This window comes from Rhinoderma darwinii, chromosome 2, assembly GCF_050947455.1.
Source record: "Rhinoderma darwinii isolate aRhiDar2 chromosome 2, aRhiDar2.hap1, whole genome shotgun sequence".
Lineage (NCBI taxonomy): Eukaryota > Metazoa > Chordata > Amphibia > Anura > Rhinodermatidae > Rhinoderma > Rhinoderma darwinii.
Genome location: NC_134688.1, coordinates 60,712,359 through 60,731,635, shown reverse-complemented (window position 1 = coordinate 60,731,635; position 19,277 = coordinate 60,712,359). Strand labels below are relative to the sequence as shown.

General features: G+C 43.3%; 1 protein-coding gene across 1 annotated transcript in view; it reads left to right on the top strand.

Moving 5' to 3' along the window:
- Nucleotides 1–19,277, top strand: part of UBL3 (ubiquitin like 3) — a 126,746-nt gene that overhangs the window by 69,623 nt on the left and 37,846 nt on the right. The window contains exon 2 of the mRNA XM_075851682.1: nt 14,944–15,052. Coding sequence (XP_075707797.1) covers nt 14,944–15,052 — 109 coding nt within the window. The remainder of the gene's footprint in view (nt 1–14,943; nt 15,053–19,277) is intronic.

The following is a 19,277-nucleotide window of genomic DNA, read 5'->3' as shown; positions in this document are numbered from 1 at the left end:
TTATCGCCTATCCTGTAGATATGTGATAAATGTCCTTCATGGGACAACCATTTAAATTGCAGAATAACAGTCTGGCTGTTTAGTCTAGACCACCCCCTCACAGCTTTTAGAAAGTACAAACAACACCGCCATGAGAGGGGTGGTCCAGACTCCACGACTGCCGTGTCATGATGGGTTCATACAATGGGGTCAAGGGGGCAGGGAGGAATCCATGGAGGAAAGGAGCATTTTAATGTCCATATTATGGCCACAGGGACCAAGATTACCATAGAACCCTTTTAGTGATCTAAGTTTGGTTCAGTTGAACTGTGGGTGGCCTAAGTATTGTGGTCGGAATATGGACACTAAATGTGCCCATATTACAGCTGTATGAAGCGGCCTTATGTGCAGAGATTGAAACGCAAGGGGATGGAGTATGACAAACTAAACCAAGAGAAGAGCTGTGGGAATGATCTAGTCATGGACATGACACACCGATCTACACAGCTGAGTCACATTATTATGACCACCTCCTACTTTTGACGTCGGCAGCGCGTAGCCCATGAAGGAAGTGATGTCATGGGCTGGCTTGGTGGGTATATAAGGTGTGCGATAGGCTGTCTCTCGTTGTTGCCGTGGGTAAAAGGGGCGATTTATCAGAGTTGCAAAAAGGGATGATTTTTGGCTTTTCAGTCAACAATGGCAGTTTTTCTCAAACATCGCAGTTTGTGAACTGTTGGCGTGCTGCTGTGGTGATAGTGTATTGTGAGTGGACAAATGGCACCATTGGGAATAACTGTCGTTAAAACTGCGGAGCACCGCTTGCCATTGATGCGAGACGTGAACGTCACCTTCGAACGTATGTGTGTGTGGGCCGAACGACACGCTACAGTGGAGCAGCTCACCGTGAAAATCAACCAGGGGTCTACAAGACGTGTGTCTAAAACAGTTCAGCGAATCCTACTGCTTATGTGTTTTCGAAGAAGACGGATGGTCACTGCTCCTATGCTAACAAAGGTTCATCGGATAAAGAGGCTTCAATTTGCACGGCAGTATCGGAATTGCACCACCGATGATTGTCAAAGGATTGCCTTCTCCGATGGAGTCATGTTTTTGGTTTCATCAAACTGATGGATGTTGGTGTGTCAGACGAGAAACATCCGAGAACAAACACCCTGCAACCATTGCTGGAAGAACACAAGCTGGAGGCGGCAGCGTTATGGTCTGAGGAATTTTTTCATGGCATTCTCTGCCATGTGGATGGCACTCTGAACCGATTTGGGTATGAATCCATCATTGCAGATCATGTCCACCCATGCACGCTGTTTGTCTTCCCTGGGGCAGATGGAATCTTCCAGCAGCACAATGCGACATGTCACACGGCTAGAAATGTCCGACAGTGGTTGTGAGCGCACGACCAAGACTTCCAAGTACATCCCTGGCCCCCTGTGGGACCACCTCGATCGTCTTGTTCGTTCTATGGATCTTACCCCACGCACCCTCCAGCAAATGTGGGATGCACTGCAGTCAGCACGGCTCCAGATACCGGAGAAACCTACCAGCACATTATTGATCACTCCCAGCCCGTCTAGCTGCTGTCCGTGCTGCACACGGCGGTTACTCTGGATATTAGTTGCTGGTCATAATAATGAGACTCCACTGTGTCTATGGCACCGTTACTAGCATGGCCTACCGATAAAGATGGCATGATGGGCCGCAATAAGGTGAGGACATTAGACAAGTCCTAATGAACGGGGCTTTAATAGAGCTTTTGTTTGTTCCGCCTGGAATATTCCTTCGTACTGCAATAGACACGGATGTTTATAAGTGTTCTTTCTTATAATTTATACTATGCGCAATCTACTAAACCTGCGTGAAAAGAGAACACATCAATACTAAGTAGACTTATAAAATTAATGACCCAAAAACACAGCGAATCCGTGCTTTCCAACCCGGTGCTTCATCCAAGTCATCCGAGTGATTGTGCTGCAGTGTCGGGCGGCCAAACGTCTTCAGATCTGCTGCCCTCGGTAGAATAGCAATAATTTCATTGTGGAAACTGGTCCAAAAAGCCCATAAAAGAGCAGCGAGCGTTTAAGCCATAACTTCAGGCACACACAGATCCAGTTTATGTAACGGGATAAATGGAATGGTTCACTCTGTGACTAATGACTGTTTTGTGCCGACGCTTCGGAGCTTTCATGGTTTCTATGCAGCCACTACATGGCAGACCCGCAAAATACTAATGACATACTCTCTGTTCAGTAGAGTTGGCTTTATATTCCGCAATAGACTCTCTTTTTTTTTTTTTTTATTTATTTTTTTTGTCATTTGATTTGTAATGTTAATACAATTATTATGCTTGGAAACCGAAAACAAAGTTGTGAGACATCCGTACATTTTGAATGTCGCAGAATTGTGTGACCGTCCCCAATATCTGATGAAATATTTAATATCCTGAAGTCCTGCAATTACTCATTGTCCATATATGTTGCCCTTATACTATGACTTGTCTCTCCAATACCTACATTGAGTGAATCTTCATCCCAACTTCAGGCCCCATCTGTGTCTTACCTGGTTGTTCAATCCTTCACATTTTTAGGAAAAAAAACCCCAATAAATAGAAAAATTGCAAAATGACACACATGTTGTTCGCTTTATCTGCCGTTAGATGCCACCTTAAACTGGGTCCACCAATCTGTAGTGGGATTTTACTCTTAACGGCGGTCCAAGTCTACTTCCGCAAGTGCCATCACGCCCACCGGTGACTATTGATACCCACAATGATCTCTTCCTAGAACAGCATCATTAAAGAGGACCATTCAGCTCTTTGTCTGTCTTAGTAAAAACTTGTATTACCCATAAAATAATCCTGGAACATCTTTTCTTAGAACTTTGCATTGTGCTGTCCTTCTGTTATCCCTCCTGGAAATGTATGAATAAATTGACAACTGGATTACCATTCTGCTGGTCAATAGGATGTTTGCTGTGGTGTATTATCAGGAGGTGGACCTAACAATGTGGAAGATTTCTGTAGCGGAAATGGAGAGAATTTTGTCATTTGTATATAAATTAGAGGGGGGCAAATCGGATTTACAGGAGTGAATTCTATATCGCTTGATCGTTGAAGGCACACAAACACCAGGGCCAGGCCATGCTGCTCTTGCTTTCCATTGCCCCTGTGGGCATCATAGCATAGTCTTCTTGCACATGGATACCTCGTGTACTTATTAAGATTCAATGGGATCCATTTGGATACATTAAAAAACGTCCCCTTCTGCTGCAGGAGGAGGCGCCGACTCATCACCTGCCTGGTCCGCCCTGTCTGAGCTTGCGCCCCATTCTGACCCCGTCTGCTCCCTGTTCTGTCCCCGCTTCCCCCATGAAACTGCTGTTCTGTACTGAACAAAATGATACAGTACAGGACATCAGTTCCGTGTGGAAGCAGGGACTCCTAGTATAGTGCCACACCGCTGTAGATAGCACCCCCTTGTAGATAGCACCACCACATCCCCCCTTTAGATTGCGCCACTGTAGCTTCCTCTATGCTCTGGCCGGGGATTCCACTTCTAGAGGGAGCTACAGTGTTGCTATCTACAGGGGGTGTGGCACTATCTACATGGACACGGTGGCACTATATGGGGGCACAGTGGCACTATGTGGGGCCACTGTCTATGTGGGTTCTGATGCATGAAAACTTGGAGACTGATGCAAAGCGGGCATTGTTAACTGACAGTTGATCAGTATTTAATGGCTATTTTTTTTTCACGGTCGTGTGACTGTAGCCTAAATGACTATGATGCCAGGAGTCCCGTTCACATGAACCATTGTCAAGCTGGGAAATCCGTCCGACACAGACCGTTTTTTACGGCACAATTACGGTAGTGTGAATCCGGGCTTGATGTCCTTTATTTAAAACCCCATCGTGGGACCGGTACTACCCTGGGTCCTGCTCATATTTCAGACACTATAATGTAATCTCGCCCGAGACTATCTGCCTTGCCCTGCTGCAATTTACACTGCTCTCGTCTGCAATGTCTGAAACCGGCTGAGGTGGTGACAGGCAGAGGGGGATGTTAGTGCGCGCAGTGCATCATTGATTATAGATTCTGTTAACCTTTTCCTTGCCGGGGAATACAGAGGTCATAATCCATTAGATATACATTTTTCCAATTTGTATTTCTGATTTTTGTTAAAAAAAAAAGTATTTGCAGAGGTTAAAAGTTGTGAAGTAACGTACAATTATTATAGTAATATGTTATTTACATAAAGAAAATTATTTATTAAAATCTGTATTTTTTTCCGTTTATTTAACAGTAATAAAAAAATCGGGATTCAAATTGAAAATTGCCTATAGAGTTGAAAAAAATCTAGATTTTATTTTTAGCCAGTCGCCCAGCCCTAGTTCTGAGTTTATTTAGCCATAGTGTATTTATACAAGCATTGGATACACTCTTTACAGCCCTGACGCAAGTATTCGGCCTCGGCAATCAGCTCATTTTCTTCACCCGTTTCCTCCGGTCAGGCTGCGGAGTTGCCACCACCTCTCAGATTATTGCTATCTATTTCAGCTAAGATAACATTGGAATTTCTTCCCTTTAATTATGGCGGCTCCACAAATTAGACGATGCCTTTTAAATGGCCGCGTCCTGGCAGACATCCACTGCATTTAAGAATCTCAGTAGCACCGATGATCAATAACTGGGGCGCTTCCAAGCAAATTAATGTCCTTTTTTTTTTTTATTCTGTTACAGAAATATATTATTTGTTACCCTGTTTAACACTGTGGGTTTCTTATTCGGCTTTACTTTGTAAATGTCATCCCGCTCTAATTCAAGGAAATCAATATGGCCACAGATTTAATGGCAAAACATTGTTATGAGCTGACTGAGCATCACTGGTTTACTACGGGAATCTAGGATTTATCTCACAGACCCGGTAAATGTAACTAGTCAGAGCTGGCGGGGCTTGTGGCTCCGATAGCTGGCGGGGCTTGTGGCTCCGATAGCTGGCGAGGCTTGTGGCTCCGATAGCTGGCGGGTCTTGTGGCTCTGATAGCTGGCGGGTCTTGTGGATCTGATAGCTGGCGAGGCTTGTGGCTCTGATAGCTGGCGAGGCCTGTGGCTCTGATAGCTGGCGAGGCCTGTGGCTCTGATAGCTGGCGAGGCCTGTGGCTCTGATAGCTGGCGAGGCTCGTGGCTCCGATAGCTGGCGAGGCTCGTGGCTCCGATAGCTGGCGGAGCTCGTGGCTCTGATAGCTGGCGAGGCTCGTGGCAGTTAGATGGCTAAAAGGGGGATTGGTTCCAACGGGTGGATATCGTATGTCACACATTTGTTATTACTGCAATTATGGCTAGAAAATATGAAGAATTCCTTTAATCCAGCATCGCTGATCGGTGGCAGATCATCATCAGGTAGTCTAAATTTTATGTAAAATATGAGACTACCGCTTTGTTTTTCATTCATAACCGGATATCTCGGATTCCTCTTCTGCTTCTGGTCTTGTGAAATTGCAGTTCTGTTAAGAGTGCCAGATTAGCAGGCTTTCTGGGTCATTGCTATTGGATTAAAGGAATTTTACTGCGTAGATGACTGTTCATTGCAATACACGTCTGATTGTGACTAGATTATTGACTTGCTGGTACTGACAGCCTCCATTTGTCGGCACAGCATGAAGTAAATGAAAGGGTCTGGGCGTTCGTAACAAGAAGGGGTGTGGATGTGTGCTGTGCCTAATGGTAAAATGTCTGCGTGATGGATTACCAGTGGCTATAATGTAGGGATTTGTCATGTAATTCATTTAACGCTTATTCTGCCGTTTGACTTTTGCATTTACAATTGATACAGCGCATGTGTAATCTGTGGTAGCTCTTATTCTATATAATGTTTGACAGGAAAAAATTACCTTTTCAGGATTCTCTTCATATATAATAGGAGTGAGACCAAGTCGTAGGCCATAATCACACACTGCAGCCAAGTAGACACTCACAACATCCTACACGCTTTTCAGAACTGTAATAAACGTCAAATTTTTTCCTCTTAGGCCCTGTTCACACAGTTTTTTTTTACATTTTTTTCGGAAAGCGCGCCAAAAAAAACGGCCGAAAATGCCTCCCATTTATTTCAAAGGGAGCCGGAGGCGGTTTTTTACCGCGAGCGGAAAAAACGTCTCGCGGTAAAAAGAAGCATCATGCCCCATCTTCGGGCGTTTACGCCTCTGACCTCCCATTGATATCAATGGGAGGCAGAGAGAGCGTATTTCTGTGTTTTTTGCCCGTAGCACTCAATGGGCGTGAGCGAAAGTCGCGGCAAACAGCGTGCAGGCAGGTCAAGATCTGCCTCAAAATCCCAAACTGAATTTTGAATCAGAATTTTCCTCCTGCAAAAAAACTCAGTGTGAACAGGGCCTTACAAGCTGTGTGGGTGCAGGAACATGGTTTTATCTAGAAGTCCTGGTAGCATTTAGGCTGTTTACATGCGCCTTGGTGTATTGTAAAAATTGCAAAAATATATTTTTCTTTGAACTTTGCAAAAATTGTGGAAAAAAACATCACTGGTGAACACAACCGCCTGAGGGTCCATGCATACCTTGAGGCTGCATGTACAGAATATATGTGGTCTTGAGGTAGGGTTCCTTATATTTTTGTATTTATACCGTTTCATAGATATAGGATGCTGGTATTTGGGACTTTAGTAAGGCCTCATTCACACACGGCTGGTTTGTCATGGATTCTTGCCAAAGTTGTGCAAAAATTGTGGCAACAAAACTAGCAGGTGTGAATGAGGCCTAAGGCCCCATGCACACGACCGTATTTTTCATCAGTAATTACTGACAGTAATTATTGACCCATTCATTTCTATTGGCCACGGACACCTTTTAGTATTTTTACTGATGGGTATTCGTGCTGGAAAAAAATATCATAGAACCTGTCCTATTCTAGTCAGTAATTACGGCAAGGACTCTCCCATAGAAGTCTATGGGAGCTTCTGTAAATAGGGACGGCTATTGATGTGCATCCGTACACGTCCATATTTACTGAAGCATTGCTAGGCAACATGTTGATGACATCATTTGCAACCTCCCTCTTTTTGTAAGGATCCGTATATACGGATGGAATACGGAATCAATACAGACACCCTTCCGTATATACTGATGAAATACGGATGCCTACTGATCCGTATTTACGGTCAGTATTTCTGTATAGTTGAAAATACTGTGTCGTGTGCATGGGGCCTAGTTTGGGCTTATAGCTTGTCTATATAACCATATCAGATGAATGCGACAGCTTTACCTCTTAGGCCCCATGCACACGACCATAAAAACGCCTGTAATTACAGGCCCATAGACTTCTATTGGCCACGGGTACATTCCCGCTGCTTGCGTACGGGAAGGTGCCCGGGCCGTTGAAAAATATAGAACGTGTCCTATTTCAGGCCGTGATTTACGGCACGGGCAGGCCCATAGAAGTCTATGGGGCTCCCGTAATTACAGGTGGCTACGTGTGTGCACCCGTAATTACGGGAGCGCTACTAGGCGACGTCGTGGGATTTAACTTTTTGAATAAAGAGAAGCAGAGAAAATGGCATCTGAGTGATCAGGTGGCATCATTTCCAGCCCCCTTTTTTTACTGGTTCGTAAACATGGGTGAAATACGGATGACAATGACAACGGACCCGTATTTATGGGCACGGGTCTGTAAATATGAGTTAAATATGTGTTAAAAACGTGTGACAACGGACCCGTATTTATAGCCAGTATTTACGGGATGGAAAATATATGGTCGTGTGCATTGGGCCTTATACTTGGAGGTCTGAAGCTTTTTAATTAGGTGCCAAGTGTCCGCCGCGTTCCTGAAATCTGACCGCTGCACTTTCACAGTAACAGAAACTTGTGATTTACTCCAAAGTTAATGTTCAGATCTTCACAAAAGTCATTTCATTCAACCTGTCGAATGAGAGTGATTTTTATTAGACCGTTTCCGATTATTTAAGCCAATTTAGTGTAATTAAAATCAGTTAATGAGAAAGTTTGTAGTGAAATGAGATAATTAACAGCGCAGCCTGAAAAATCCCCTGCCGAAAGAAAAAAAAGCCAAGGTACTGGGGGGTGAAGGGGGAGGCAATCAATTGGCGCACACTTTGACTTAGCGTGTATACTGACATAGTCATTCACGGAGTAGCTTCCTTACTTTCCATTATTGGTTGTAATCACAGGGACGGAAGGAATTCAATGACCGGTAGAGCGCTGTTCATTACTTGCTGACTTCCCATCAGATTCCCCCCAGTCTTTGCTGATGTGCCCAGGGACATAGTAATGGAAGACCCCTGAGAAGGCTTGTATGGCTGGCAGAACACTTAGTGTAGGAAGATCGAGGATATAATAAGAGGCTGAATAAAGCTCAGGAGACAGGTAGCCAATGTGCCTACAAGTTGTCTGTGTTCGAGACTACATGCGGGAGTCGTATATCAATTAAAACATCATTTCTTAGAAGAACGGTGTAGAAATTCTATCTATTCTATTGATCAGTCTTAGATTTCCGTTAAATAGGTGATTGATCCAGAGATTTAATTGGTGAAGTCGGTCACCTCCTGTGTCATGTAATCTTTCTCTACAAACGTAAATGGCTGTTTTCCATCACCTGAATAAAAATTTGCGGCGTGGTGTTTATTTGTGGGGCCCAGTATTAATGGAGTATCTATAATATGCCCTAATCTTAAATGAACACTAAACCCTATAATTGAATTATAAAAGTGATCAAGAGATATATTTGCCCCTATAGTTTGTCAGTCTGCAGGATCTTTTATATGTTCCTGAAACAAACTATCTTTTAGAAATCCTGCAGAGAACACACGAGTAAGGGCCTGTTCACATCAGCGTTCGCTTTCCGTTGAGGGTTTCCGTCGTGGATCCCCGCAATGGAAAGTCAAACGGAAACCATTAGCGATATTTCCGTCACCATTGATATCAATGGTGATGCAAACAGAAGCTAAGGTTTCCGTTTGACTTTACGTTGCGGGGTTCCACGACGGAACCCCTCAACGGAAAGCGAACGCTGATGTGAACAGGCCCTTAGTCTCCTGCTGATCTGTTTCATTTTCTGCTGTGGGGGCAGTGCTGCAGTCAGTTGTCTAAGCAGACGCAGGACATTGAGAGAAATGACTGATGATCTGGGACACAGAGAGAAAATGTCTTTTTATACTTAGCAGTTTTAGGCTTCGTTCATATCTGTGTTAGGGTTCCGGTCTGACGTTCCATTGGAGCTTCGGGTCTGTACGGAACCCTGACTGAAACAAATGTAAACCATAGGTTTCCGTTTGCTTTACCATTGATTTCAATGGTGACGGATCCGGTGTAAATGGTTTCCATTTGTCTCCGTTGTGCAAGGGTTCTGACGTTTTGACAGAATCAATACCGTAGTTGACTGCGCTATTCATTCATTGAAACAAATGACCGCAATTCCTTCCTCTAGAGGGCAGCCGTTCAGTCCACGTGTGGCCGGCTTTACGTGTTTCATCCTCTAATTCTGCCACGGTATTCTATATGATGCAGATTAAGACTTCCTTATACTGCTTCTCTTCCCTGTAATAGATTTAACTAACCACTATTTGTTAGAGATAAAATATAAATCAAAAAGTTGAACACATCCATTGTACATGATATCGCTCTCATTAAGCAGGTCGCCATGTGATAATGAAGGCACTTTTCTTGCTGAGGAAGCCTTTTTACTGTACAGGAATGCAGCGTGTTATTGAGGGGAGATATATATATAGATATATATATTGCAAACAATCCAGTCCCAACTAATTCCTTAAAACCCAGCTCTGCTATATCCGTAGCAGGACAGCGACCCTGATGTCACAACATCTCTGCTGAGTGCAGCGCCAACATTTCCCCCTACATCAGGCCCTGTTGTAATGCTATTTTGGAGATTAGTCATCCTATAACAAACGCCAACCGTACCAGCTCTTGCCAAATTGCTTTTTTGCCATAGACCTGCAGATGGCGCCACTCTTCAATTTAGTTTTGTATTTAAAATAGAACAACTTGAGAATATTTACGTTTTAATTAAAACCAGACATGAAGTTATGGATTCTCGCCACGACTTCCTCCAGCGCTTTCATCTCGCCTTTCCTCCTTGTTGTTTTTTTTTTTTGGAAACGCTGGCAAAATAAAATGTGTGTACATACAAAACTGAAAAGTCTTCTTTTAAAATGTAATGAAACTCCGCATATAACTGCATTAGCAAAGGAATTTGCCCTGATTAAAAACCTGAAAAGATCCGTAAATCATTCAAGATCCGCTCGGAGAGATAATAGTTTCCATGGTGACGATTCCTGCTGCATGCCGACATCAGAGGGCTTTTCACAACCTGATCCAAAGCAAGCTTGAAAACAAATCGCTTATCATTTCCATGTGTCTGTGAATAGAAGCTGCTGCTTTAACTCTTTCATGACATGATGGGTCTGTAGAGATCTCCATTAATGAACCTAAAACGGCAGCATATTGGTCTTCATTGGGTTGAAGAAGAATACGTCTCCTTAAAGACCTTCTTTCCCATTATAAGTTGTATCTGTGCCCATCCCCAGTGTGCGCCCATGTTCCGATGGCTGGCATACCATAACTAGGTGAATAGTTGATGTTAATGATAATTTTTATATTCATATAGGGCCAACATATTCTGCAGCACTTTGATATTATCTCTACATGCTCCCTCTGAATTATAGACATTACATAGTGACAAAACTAACAAATCACACGAGGCGTGAGGACCCCGCTCACAAGAGCTTACAATCTGTAAGGAAAAAGGAAATGGGGGAGACACAACAGGGAAAAGTTCTTGTTCAGTACAATGGTCCAGCCATCTTTTATACACATGCGGTGGTAACATAAAGCTGCCTGAGCGGGTCACCAGCCGGTATCCGTGTATGACAGACATGAAGTGCATTAGGGTGCAAGGGGTTACTGCTGAATGTGGGGGTCAGGTTTTGATGGGGGGGGGGGGGAGTCGGATTAGGAAATGTTATAGGCCTCTCTAAATGTGCTTCAGCGCACGCTTACAACTCTGGATGTTGGGAATTAATCTTGTTTTCCGGGGGCAGCGCATTCCAGAGAACTGGTGCAGCACGAGGAAAGTCTTGGAGACGGGAGTGGGAGGCTCAGATTATGGAGGATGTTAATCTAAAGTCGTTGGCAGAACGTAGAGCTCGAGTAGGGTGGTGGACAGATGAGGGAGGAGATGTAAGAGGTGCAGCACTGGGGAGAGATTTGTGTTGCTTTGATACAGCCGTGAAAACATGCCCTAAGGCTTTATTCACACAACCGGGAATCAAATCAGCCGTGTAAAACGTCAGTTTTTCAACCGCGTGGACCCGTTTTCACAGATCCCTCATTGACTTGAGTCTATTGAGAGATCCGGGAAACTGGGCAAAAATAGGACGTGTCCTGTTATTTCCCGGCCGTCCACACGGCCGTCGACACGGTCCATTAAGAAAAACAGCCGTGTGAACAGCTCCATAGAGGGCAAATAACGTTCTCTGTATAGTGTGGACAAATCTGTTGGTGCTCTGGAATTAATCGGTAATGAAATAAGTAATCGTGTATCCTTTTCTAGTTACTTAATGTGAATAAAATATTTTAGATTAAAATCCCCATACAACGAGTTTGACTCTACTTGAGAGCGCCTTATTCCGACTTTAACTAGCCAGATCTTTGCGTACTTATGACTTAGCCTGTTGTGCAGTTCGCTTACAAATGCTTGTTCCCTCTTTTTGGCCCGTGTATATAGGGCAGCAATCGGCCGACAATGCAGGGGGTGCTTCCAACAGTGGCGCCAACTGATGGGGACCAAACTATCATAGTCTAACGTTCGTCCCCATACAAAAAGCATCGGCCAACGTAATAGGGTTTGTAAACAAGCAGTGATCTTTATGGGCAGAAGCCCCCATGTAAACCGTCCTTTATTCTTAATGAGTTGTCTGGTGTGGAGCCGCTGACAACCAGACAATATGTGATGTGATCTTCAGGAGCTCCGCACTAATGAAGAGAAAGTGATTGATGAGCCTCTTTGTCACTTTAGTGAAGAATGGGTTTCACCTCTGGCTTCCCGTTTTACTAGTGATCCAGGTCAGCGATCTTTGATCTGTAATCACAGCGGACATCTCCTGTGACGTCCTGTAAGAAGTCAGATTACCACTTAGATCCTTCTATTATTACTGAGACAATGCCATCACAGTGCGCTCTTCATCGGCTGGTGGGGGATGGGCGCTTACAAATAATATGCTTTGTGTCTTTCAGAGATTAAACCGGATGAAATGTACCCGTTTAATATTTATCGCCTAAACTTGAAGAATGATCATATGTTTCCCTGCTATCCACTCCACCTCCATAAATAAGGCATAAACTATTATTGTACGTGACATCACATGGTCACCAATTCCAGAGAATTCCTTTAACCCCTTAGTGACCAGCCTACTTTAAACCTCCATGACCAAGCCATTTTCTACGTTTTTTCCATCGGCCCATTCAAAGATCTCTAACTTTTTTATTTTTCTGCTGACCGAGCTGTATGAGGGCTATTTTTGCGGGACGTCTTGTTTTTTTATTGGTACCATTTGGGAGTACATACAACTTTTAGATCACTTTTTATCAAAAATTTGAGGGCGCGATGAATAGAAAACAGCAATTCTATTGTCATTGTTTTTTTGTTTTTTTTAAAAGTGACGTTCACCATGCGGGTTAATAATTTTTTATAAATTTTTTTTTTTGTTCATAATAAAGGACTTTGTAAGGGGAAAAGGTGGGTTTTTATTTTTTTTTACTTGGGATTTTTATTTATTTATATCATTTATAAATTTTATTGAACTAACTTTTTTATTAGTCGCACTATGGGACTTTACTATTTGATTATTTCATCGCTTTTATAATACATTGCAATACTTCTCTATTGGAGAGTATTATGCCTGTCAGTGTAAAACTGACAGGTATCTGTTAGGCCATGCCAGGAGGCATGGCCTAACAGGTATTTACTAAAGGCAGTCCTGGGGGTCTTTGTTAGGCCCCTGTCTGCCATAGAAGCCATCAACACCTCGCGATCGCATCGCGGGCGTGCCGATAGGGTGAGAGGGGGAGCCCCCTCCCTCCAAAACCACTTGGATGTAGCGCTCACTATTGAGCGCCACATCTAATGGGTGGATTTCGATCCACCCGCTCGAGCAGCGCTGCTCCGAGCCCTCGGCTACCTTCAGTTGCTGAGAGCAGGGAGCTTTGACTGCTCCCGGCGGCGCTGCTTTATTCTGAGGCAGCGCCGTGAAAAGGCATATGCATCAGAGTAAAGCCCGTTAGTGACCGCCGTGAAAAGGCGTATTGGCGGTCAGTAAGTGGTTAAAGACTATGTACACCTTTTTTAAATAGTTTTTTTTTTTGTTTTTTTTATAAATTGTATACAGAGCAGCTGTATCTCAAAGGGTCAGTTCACACAGAGTTTTTTTACACGATTTTCGATGAGAAAACCGAGTTGGAAAACGCTTTGAAAATGCCTCCCATTAATTTCAATGGGAGGCGGAGGCGTTTTTTTCCCGCAAGCGGAAAAAACTGCTCACGGGAAAGAGGGTCATGCCCTATCTTCGGACATTTACGTCTCTGACCTCCCATTGACATCAATAGGAGGCAGAGAGAGCGCGTTTTTTGCTTGCAGCGCTCAATGGCCAAACAGAATTTTGAGGCAGATTTTCTGCCTGCAAAAAACTCAGTGTGAGCCCAGCCTAAGGCCTTATTTACACGAGCATTGCGCATCGTTTTTCACGTCCGAGGTGCATCCGTGCTCTGGGGTGGGGGCAGCAAAATCTTAAATGGCACGTGGGGTCGAGTGGGGGCTCATTTGAAAGCTCTTTTCAATACAAAAACAATGCTGCAAACGATTTTGAGATAGGATTTTTTTTTTTTGTTTAGATATTTAACGTTATCTTCATTATCGGCTACCGCCGTGTTCGCATTACCCAAAATGTACCGCGCGGGTAAAATCCTAAATGTGTGTGGGCGCGCGTGTGTATGTGAGCTTGGGAATGTCACATCAAGGTGACTTTAAATGACGTATTATTACAATAGGCCTCGGCGATACAGAATGGACCTTGTCTCCGATTATAACGTGATTTCATGTGTACACATTTCGGTAGTCGCTTGTGAATTTCAGAGACCGCAGAAAGGCTCTTGTGTTCAGCTGAAAGGTTGCACTGACGGACCAATAAACACCACCATTGTTTGTGCTTATACCTTGGAGTGCTGCCTGATTTTTAATCTATTGATTTTGGGTCAGACGTGACCCAGGTGGGCGTGCACCCATATTCTACGGAGGCTCTTTGGATTTTGTGTGTGTGTGTGTGTATATATATATATACACATACACACGTTTGGGTAATGCTTGTCTGTTTTATTAGTGTGGGGGTTTTTATTTCTTTTTTTTTTCTACAGTTCTGCTCAAAAACCATAAGCGCCAGTTTCACAGTTTTTAAAACGCTTAACTGGGTCCGAAAAAAAAGTGGGCGGGGCTTCTGATTTTAAATTGTCATTTACAAACAATTTTCACACCTTTTTCTTGTGTCCCGTTGAATGTGCCGCTCGCTGCATGGGGGGAGGGGTGGGGTCCACTGCTTCTACTGTACATCAGAACTAATAAATCTCATCCTTTGTTATATCAGATGGCGCAGCACTTCTCTACATATGCTCGGTGACTACTTTTAATATCATTTTATTCCACGATCAGAACAGTCACTCCTGCGTATAGTAACAAACATTTCGAATACCGAGCATCCAAGTGGATATGATGGAGTATTGAATGTATATATAGATCTCCGAGAAGAAGTCGGGGAAATAAAATGTGACGCTGATATTTTGTCTCTTTTTAACCATGTAGTTTTATTAAGTAAACAACTCGGTCCTTATTTTCTCTTTCTCATTCTCTTTTACAGATTAATTTACGTCTCATCCTGGTAAGCGGCAAAACAAAAGAATTTCTCTTTTCACCAAACGATTCGGCGGCAGACATTGCTAAACATGTGTATGACAACTGGCCAATGGGTAAGTGAGTCTCCTGTAATAGCTGCCGCCCGGCGAGTCGCTGGACATCATTGTGCTAGCATGTAAGGGCTCCTTCAGACGAGCGTGTAATTCGTCCATGTGACGGCCGTTAAAACAATGGCCGTCACGCGGACGCATGTATTTCAATGTTCACGCGGCCGTTGTTTCAACGGAGTGAAGGGTCCGTGAAAAAACAGAACATGGTCTGCACGAGCACGGGTCTGTTCTTCACGTCCGAGGTTGTACACGCTCGTCTGAATGTTGCCTAATACGTAATGTAGAAAGACAAAGTAACACTGATTGTTTTCTACTAGACTATGAGCAAATGTACCGGCTCTTTGCCTCCCAAACATAGAGTTTTTGCAGGCAGAAAAAAATTTGAATTGCCATCGTTGTTTTAACACCTTTCTTCCACGTTTTTTTGCTAAGCAACCAGCACCACAGGTATTTTTCTGCCTCCTATTAATTTCAATGGGAGGTCCGAAGCGGAAACCGCCCAAAGAGCATGCCACTTTCTTTTTTTCTGCGAGCGCCCAAAAGCCGCCCATTTGCTTCCCATTAAAATCAATCGGGGGCGATTTTGTCAGTTTTGTTGGCGCTGATTCCGACGCGTTTTCCGCATCCAAATCCGTGCCAAAAAACTGTGTGAACTAACCCTAACAGTTAATAGGAATTACAGAAACCGCATGGTGAGCTACGCTGTTTCCATAGCTTTTGAGTTCCTGAAACATTATAGCTTATGAGGTTTCCAGAAATCCCGTTTACTTTTAGGGGAGTTACGGAAACCGCGTAGCTCAGCTGTTTCCGTACTCACAACTCAGCGTGGCCAAAGAGCAGCGGGAGTGAGACATGGTATGAAGGGGGGGGATCAGGGGGCCCCCCGGTCTTGTCAAATATGCCTATTGAGTCTTAGAGAACCTGTCAGTAGGTCATATAAATTGTACTGGTTAACTGACCTGAATAGCTCGGTCTCTGATTCCATCACTTTTTTTTTTTTCCTGGACCCCCCCATTTTCAGGCCCACTGTTGTGTTGGCTCTCTATATGCTAATTTGCTGTAGTTAGCCAACGTGGGGGAGCGAGCTTTCCTGCCTCTAATACTGACCAATCAGCACGAGGCAGCTTGCGAGTAGTACACACCCTCTTGGCTAGCTACAGCAAATTAGCATATAGGAAGCCAACGGTCGGCCATATCTGTTGCGTCCAGGAAAAAAAACCAGTGATGGAATCAGGGAGACGGCGCTATTCAGGTCAGTAAAACTTATATGAACTAGTCCCGTTGATCATCTCCGTATTATAAAAGAACGTTGCGGAACTTTTCATATTCGTGTTTGTTTCTTCTCACAGACCAGGGGTTTTTCAGTTCAGAAATTGAACATGTTGGAGAAGAAATGTTGGCTTCATAGCAGTCCGGTTATTTCTGTATAATTGCTGTTTTCGTTGTGGTTAGGGGAATGGTTTTGTACGCAGTCCATTTCTGTAAAAACCTACGATGCTGTTCAGTGAGCCGGTGATGTAGTCCCGTCACCTGAACGAAACATCAAAGCTTCGGCAACCTACGCAGCTAATTCTTAGAAGACATGTTAATACGTTATCTGCACCAGCGCTTCTGATATATGGATCATAATTGGAAAATGTGATGCACAACCCGAGCTTCGTGGTTGGCCCTCCGAATATTAGCAGTGGCTCCTTCGCCTCAGTCATCCGGCTGCCACTATAGTACATGCTCGTAAAAGAGGCGCCTTATTCCCGACACAATTCCACACATGCACTCCAAAGGGCTCCTAAACTTTCTTTTAATGAATAAAGTGGTTCAGGTGTGAAATGCAATAACTTTCTAATATAAATCTATGTTCACACTGGTCAGTTCCTTGTGGCTACCAGGGCTGTGGCCATAAACATTTAGTCTATTAGGAAAAAACTGTGTTGCTTACATTACTGGCCTACATTTAAGGAACGATCAGAAGATGCAAAAGATAAAAGTTGGTATGGTAGAAAAAAAAAAGTTACTACTGTGTATGAATGTGTTTTTTTTTTTTGTTTTTTTTTATTTATTTATTTTTTTTAATCCTAATTTTGTATTTTGACTAAACATTTTGGGGGCTTCAGAACCAATTACTAGTTTTCCATAGAGTTATGGTCTCAACGGTAGTCTCAGAACGAATGAATATTGTAACTCGAGGGACCTCTAGTGTATATGTAATGGGAAAAAAAATGGTAAATGGGGTTTGGTTGTTCCCATCCTATATAATGTTCTGGCATAATCTTATGATGCTCCGGTTTCCAATTTTCAAAAAAATAAATAAAAATAAAATGTATAGATATATATAGATGGATAGATATAATATATATATATATATATATATATATATATATATATATATATATATATATATATATATATATATATATATATATATATAATCTCTGCACATACCAATCTCTGCTAAAAAAAAATTTTTTTTAAATTGACACAAGTATTTGGGTTGGAGCTTGGCTTTTTCTACAGGAAACCTTCTGTATCATATTCTGCGAGTATCTCAATTCTTGCTGCCTGGTAAAGATGCTGACGTCTGGTTTCTCTGTTGTCCTACGTCTGTAGAAGTAGGGCAGGGCACGCTGCCAAGCGGTATAAAATGGGTGTTCAGTGTCATAATGTGATACCACACTACAGCGCATGAGATTTTGTGCAGTCAAAGACTTTGGAACCTTGAGAGTTTGCTGAAGCAAAGATGTGGGAGGTCAAGTCTCGCAATGCTTGTCATGTACTCGATAGAGATGTCCTAGTGTTTCTAGTTCTATGTGCACGGACCTGTATATCAGACGGCTCGGCAACGAAAATAGATCTACACATGAGCGTACATGCAGTCAAACCCCCAAAAGTGGGGGGGTCCTCAACGAGGAGGGCCAATATACAGGGGATAGAAGGGTTGCTATGGGCTGCTTTACCATTTGATGATGTTACTTTAAGTAATTGTCTCCCCATATCTCTAAAGGGTTCTTAGAACCAAGGAAGCCGCCGCTAATCACATCACTCTGTCGGGTGAATTACTTGTTTCCATGGTAACGGCAGTCGCGATCGTCTTTCTCTCCAGATTAACATTATTCGTGGTTTTGAAGGCAATAACGTAGTTTACCAGGATAGAAAGTCTCTTTATAGTTTGTCATAAAAATAGTGTTTATGTCACACCGATCTGTGCGGGACCGGGGAAAACCAGAAAAACTTGCAATGATCCTGAATCGGAGGCAGCCAGATGTGTGTGGGTTAATATGCTATGTAAACGTTTTACTCATTGGCACTGGTAGTTGTTGGCATTGATTGGCAATCGATGCCCTTTAGTGCAAACCTTACTGAAGTTAAAGCCTTATTCACACAGGCACAGTTTTTTTTTTCTCTGCATTTCTTTAGCAACTGATGCATGAAAATGTCGTCCATCTGCTGTCCGTGTTGTTTATGCAACCATAGACTTCAATGGGCGAGTCTGCGCCGCTAAAACGGACCAGAATAGGGCATGCGGGGAGTTCCACGCAACAGACACATGGATGTGGGAATAGCCCCATTGAATTGCATTGGTCCGTGTGCTGTCCGTTATTTAAAGGGACAGCAGACGCACGTGAAGTACCTTCATGTGAATGAGGCCTAAATCTGCGTGGAAAATTCCTGCCATGTCTGCAGTGACGAGCAGATTTTCCATTAAAACCAATGGATGTGGATTTTGTTGAGGAATCTGCATATAATCTGCGACACCTGAACGGTTCCTTAGTTTTCTAGTCTGCAAGACTTCTCATAAGCTCCTGTCTCACTTTAATTTCTTGTCCTGAATACCTTCTATCTTATTCCTCCTATTACATTGATATTAACCTTTTAATTCATCCAGCAAGTGCACTGCCAAAATATCTCCCGCGTTGCTGCTGCCGGCTCCGAGTTCTGGGTGAGATCTGCCTGGACTTGATAGAAGATTTTACCATGTATGATGAGTCGGGTGCTGCAAATGTAATAAGAATTGTTACCCGGAATAAAGAGCTTACAATCAAATTAGATAGAGGGAAAAATACAGGTGGAAGAGCTGCTATCCTGTGGTGGTCATCCTGCTCATGAATGACAGGAGGTAGATGTCCACTTGTGATCGCCCCGGCCTTATTGACTCCACTGACTATTGATGATCGCACAACCATCTCTTCTCCTCTAAGGCCTCATGCACACGTCTGTAGTTATTATTACGGAT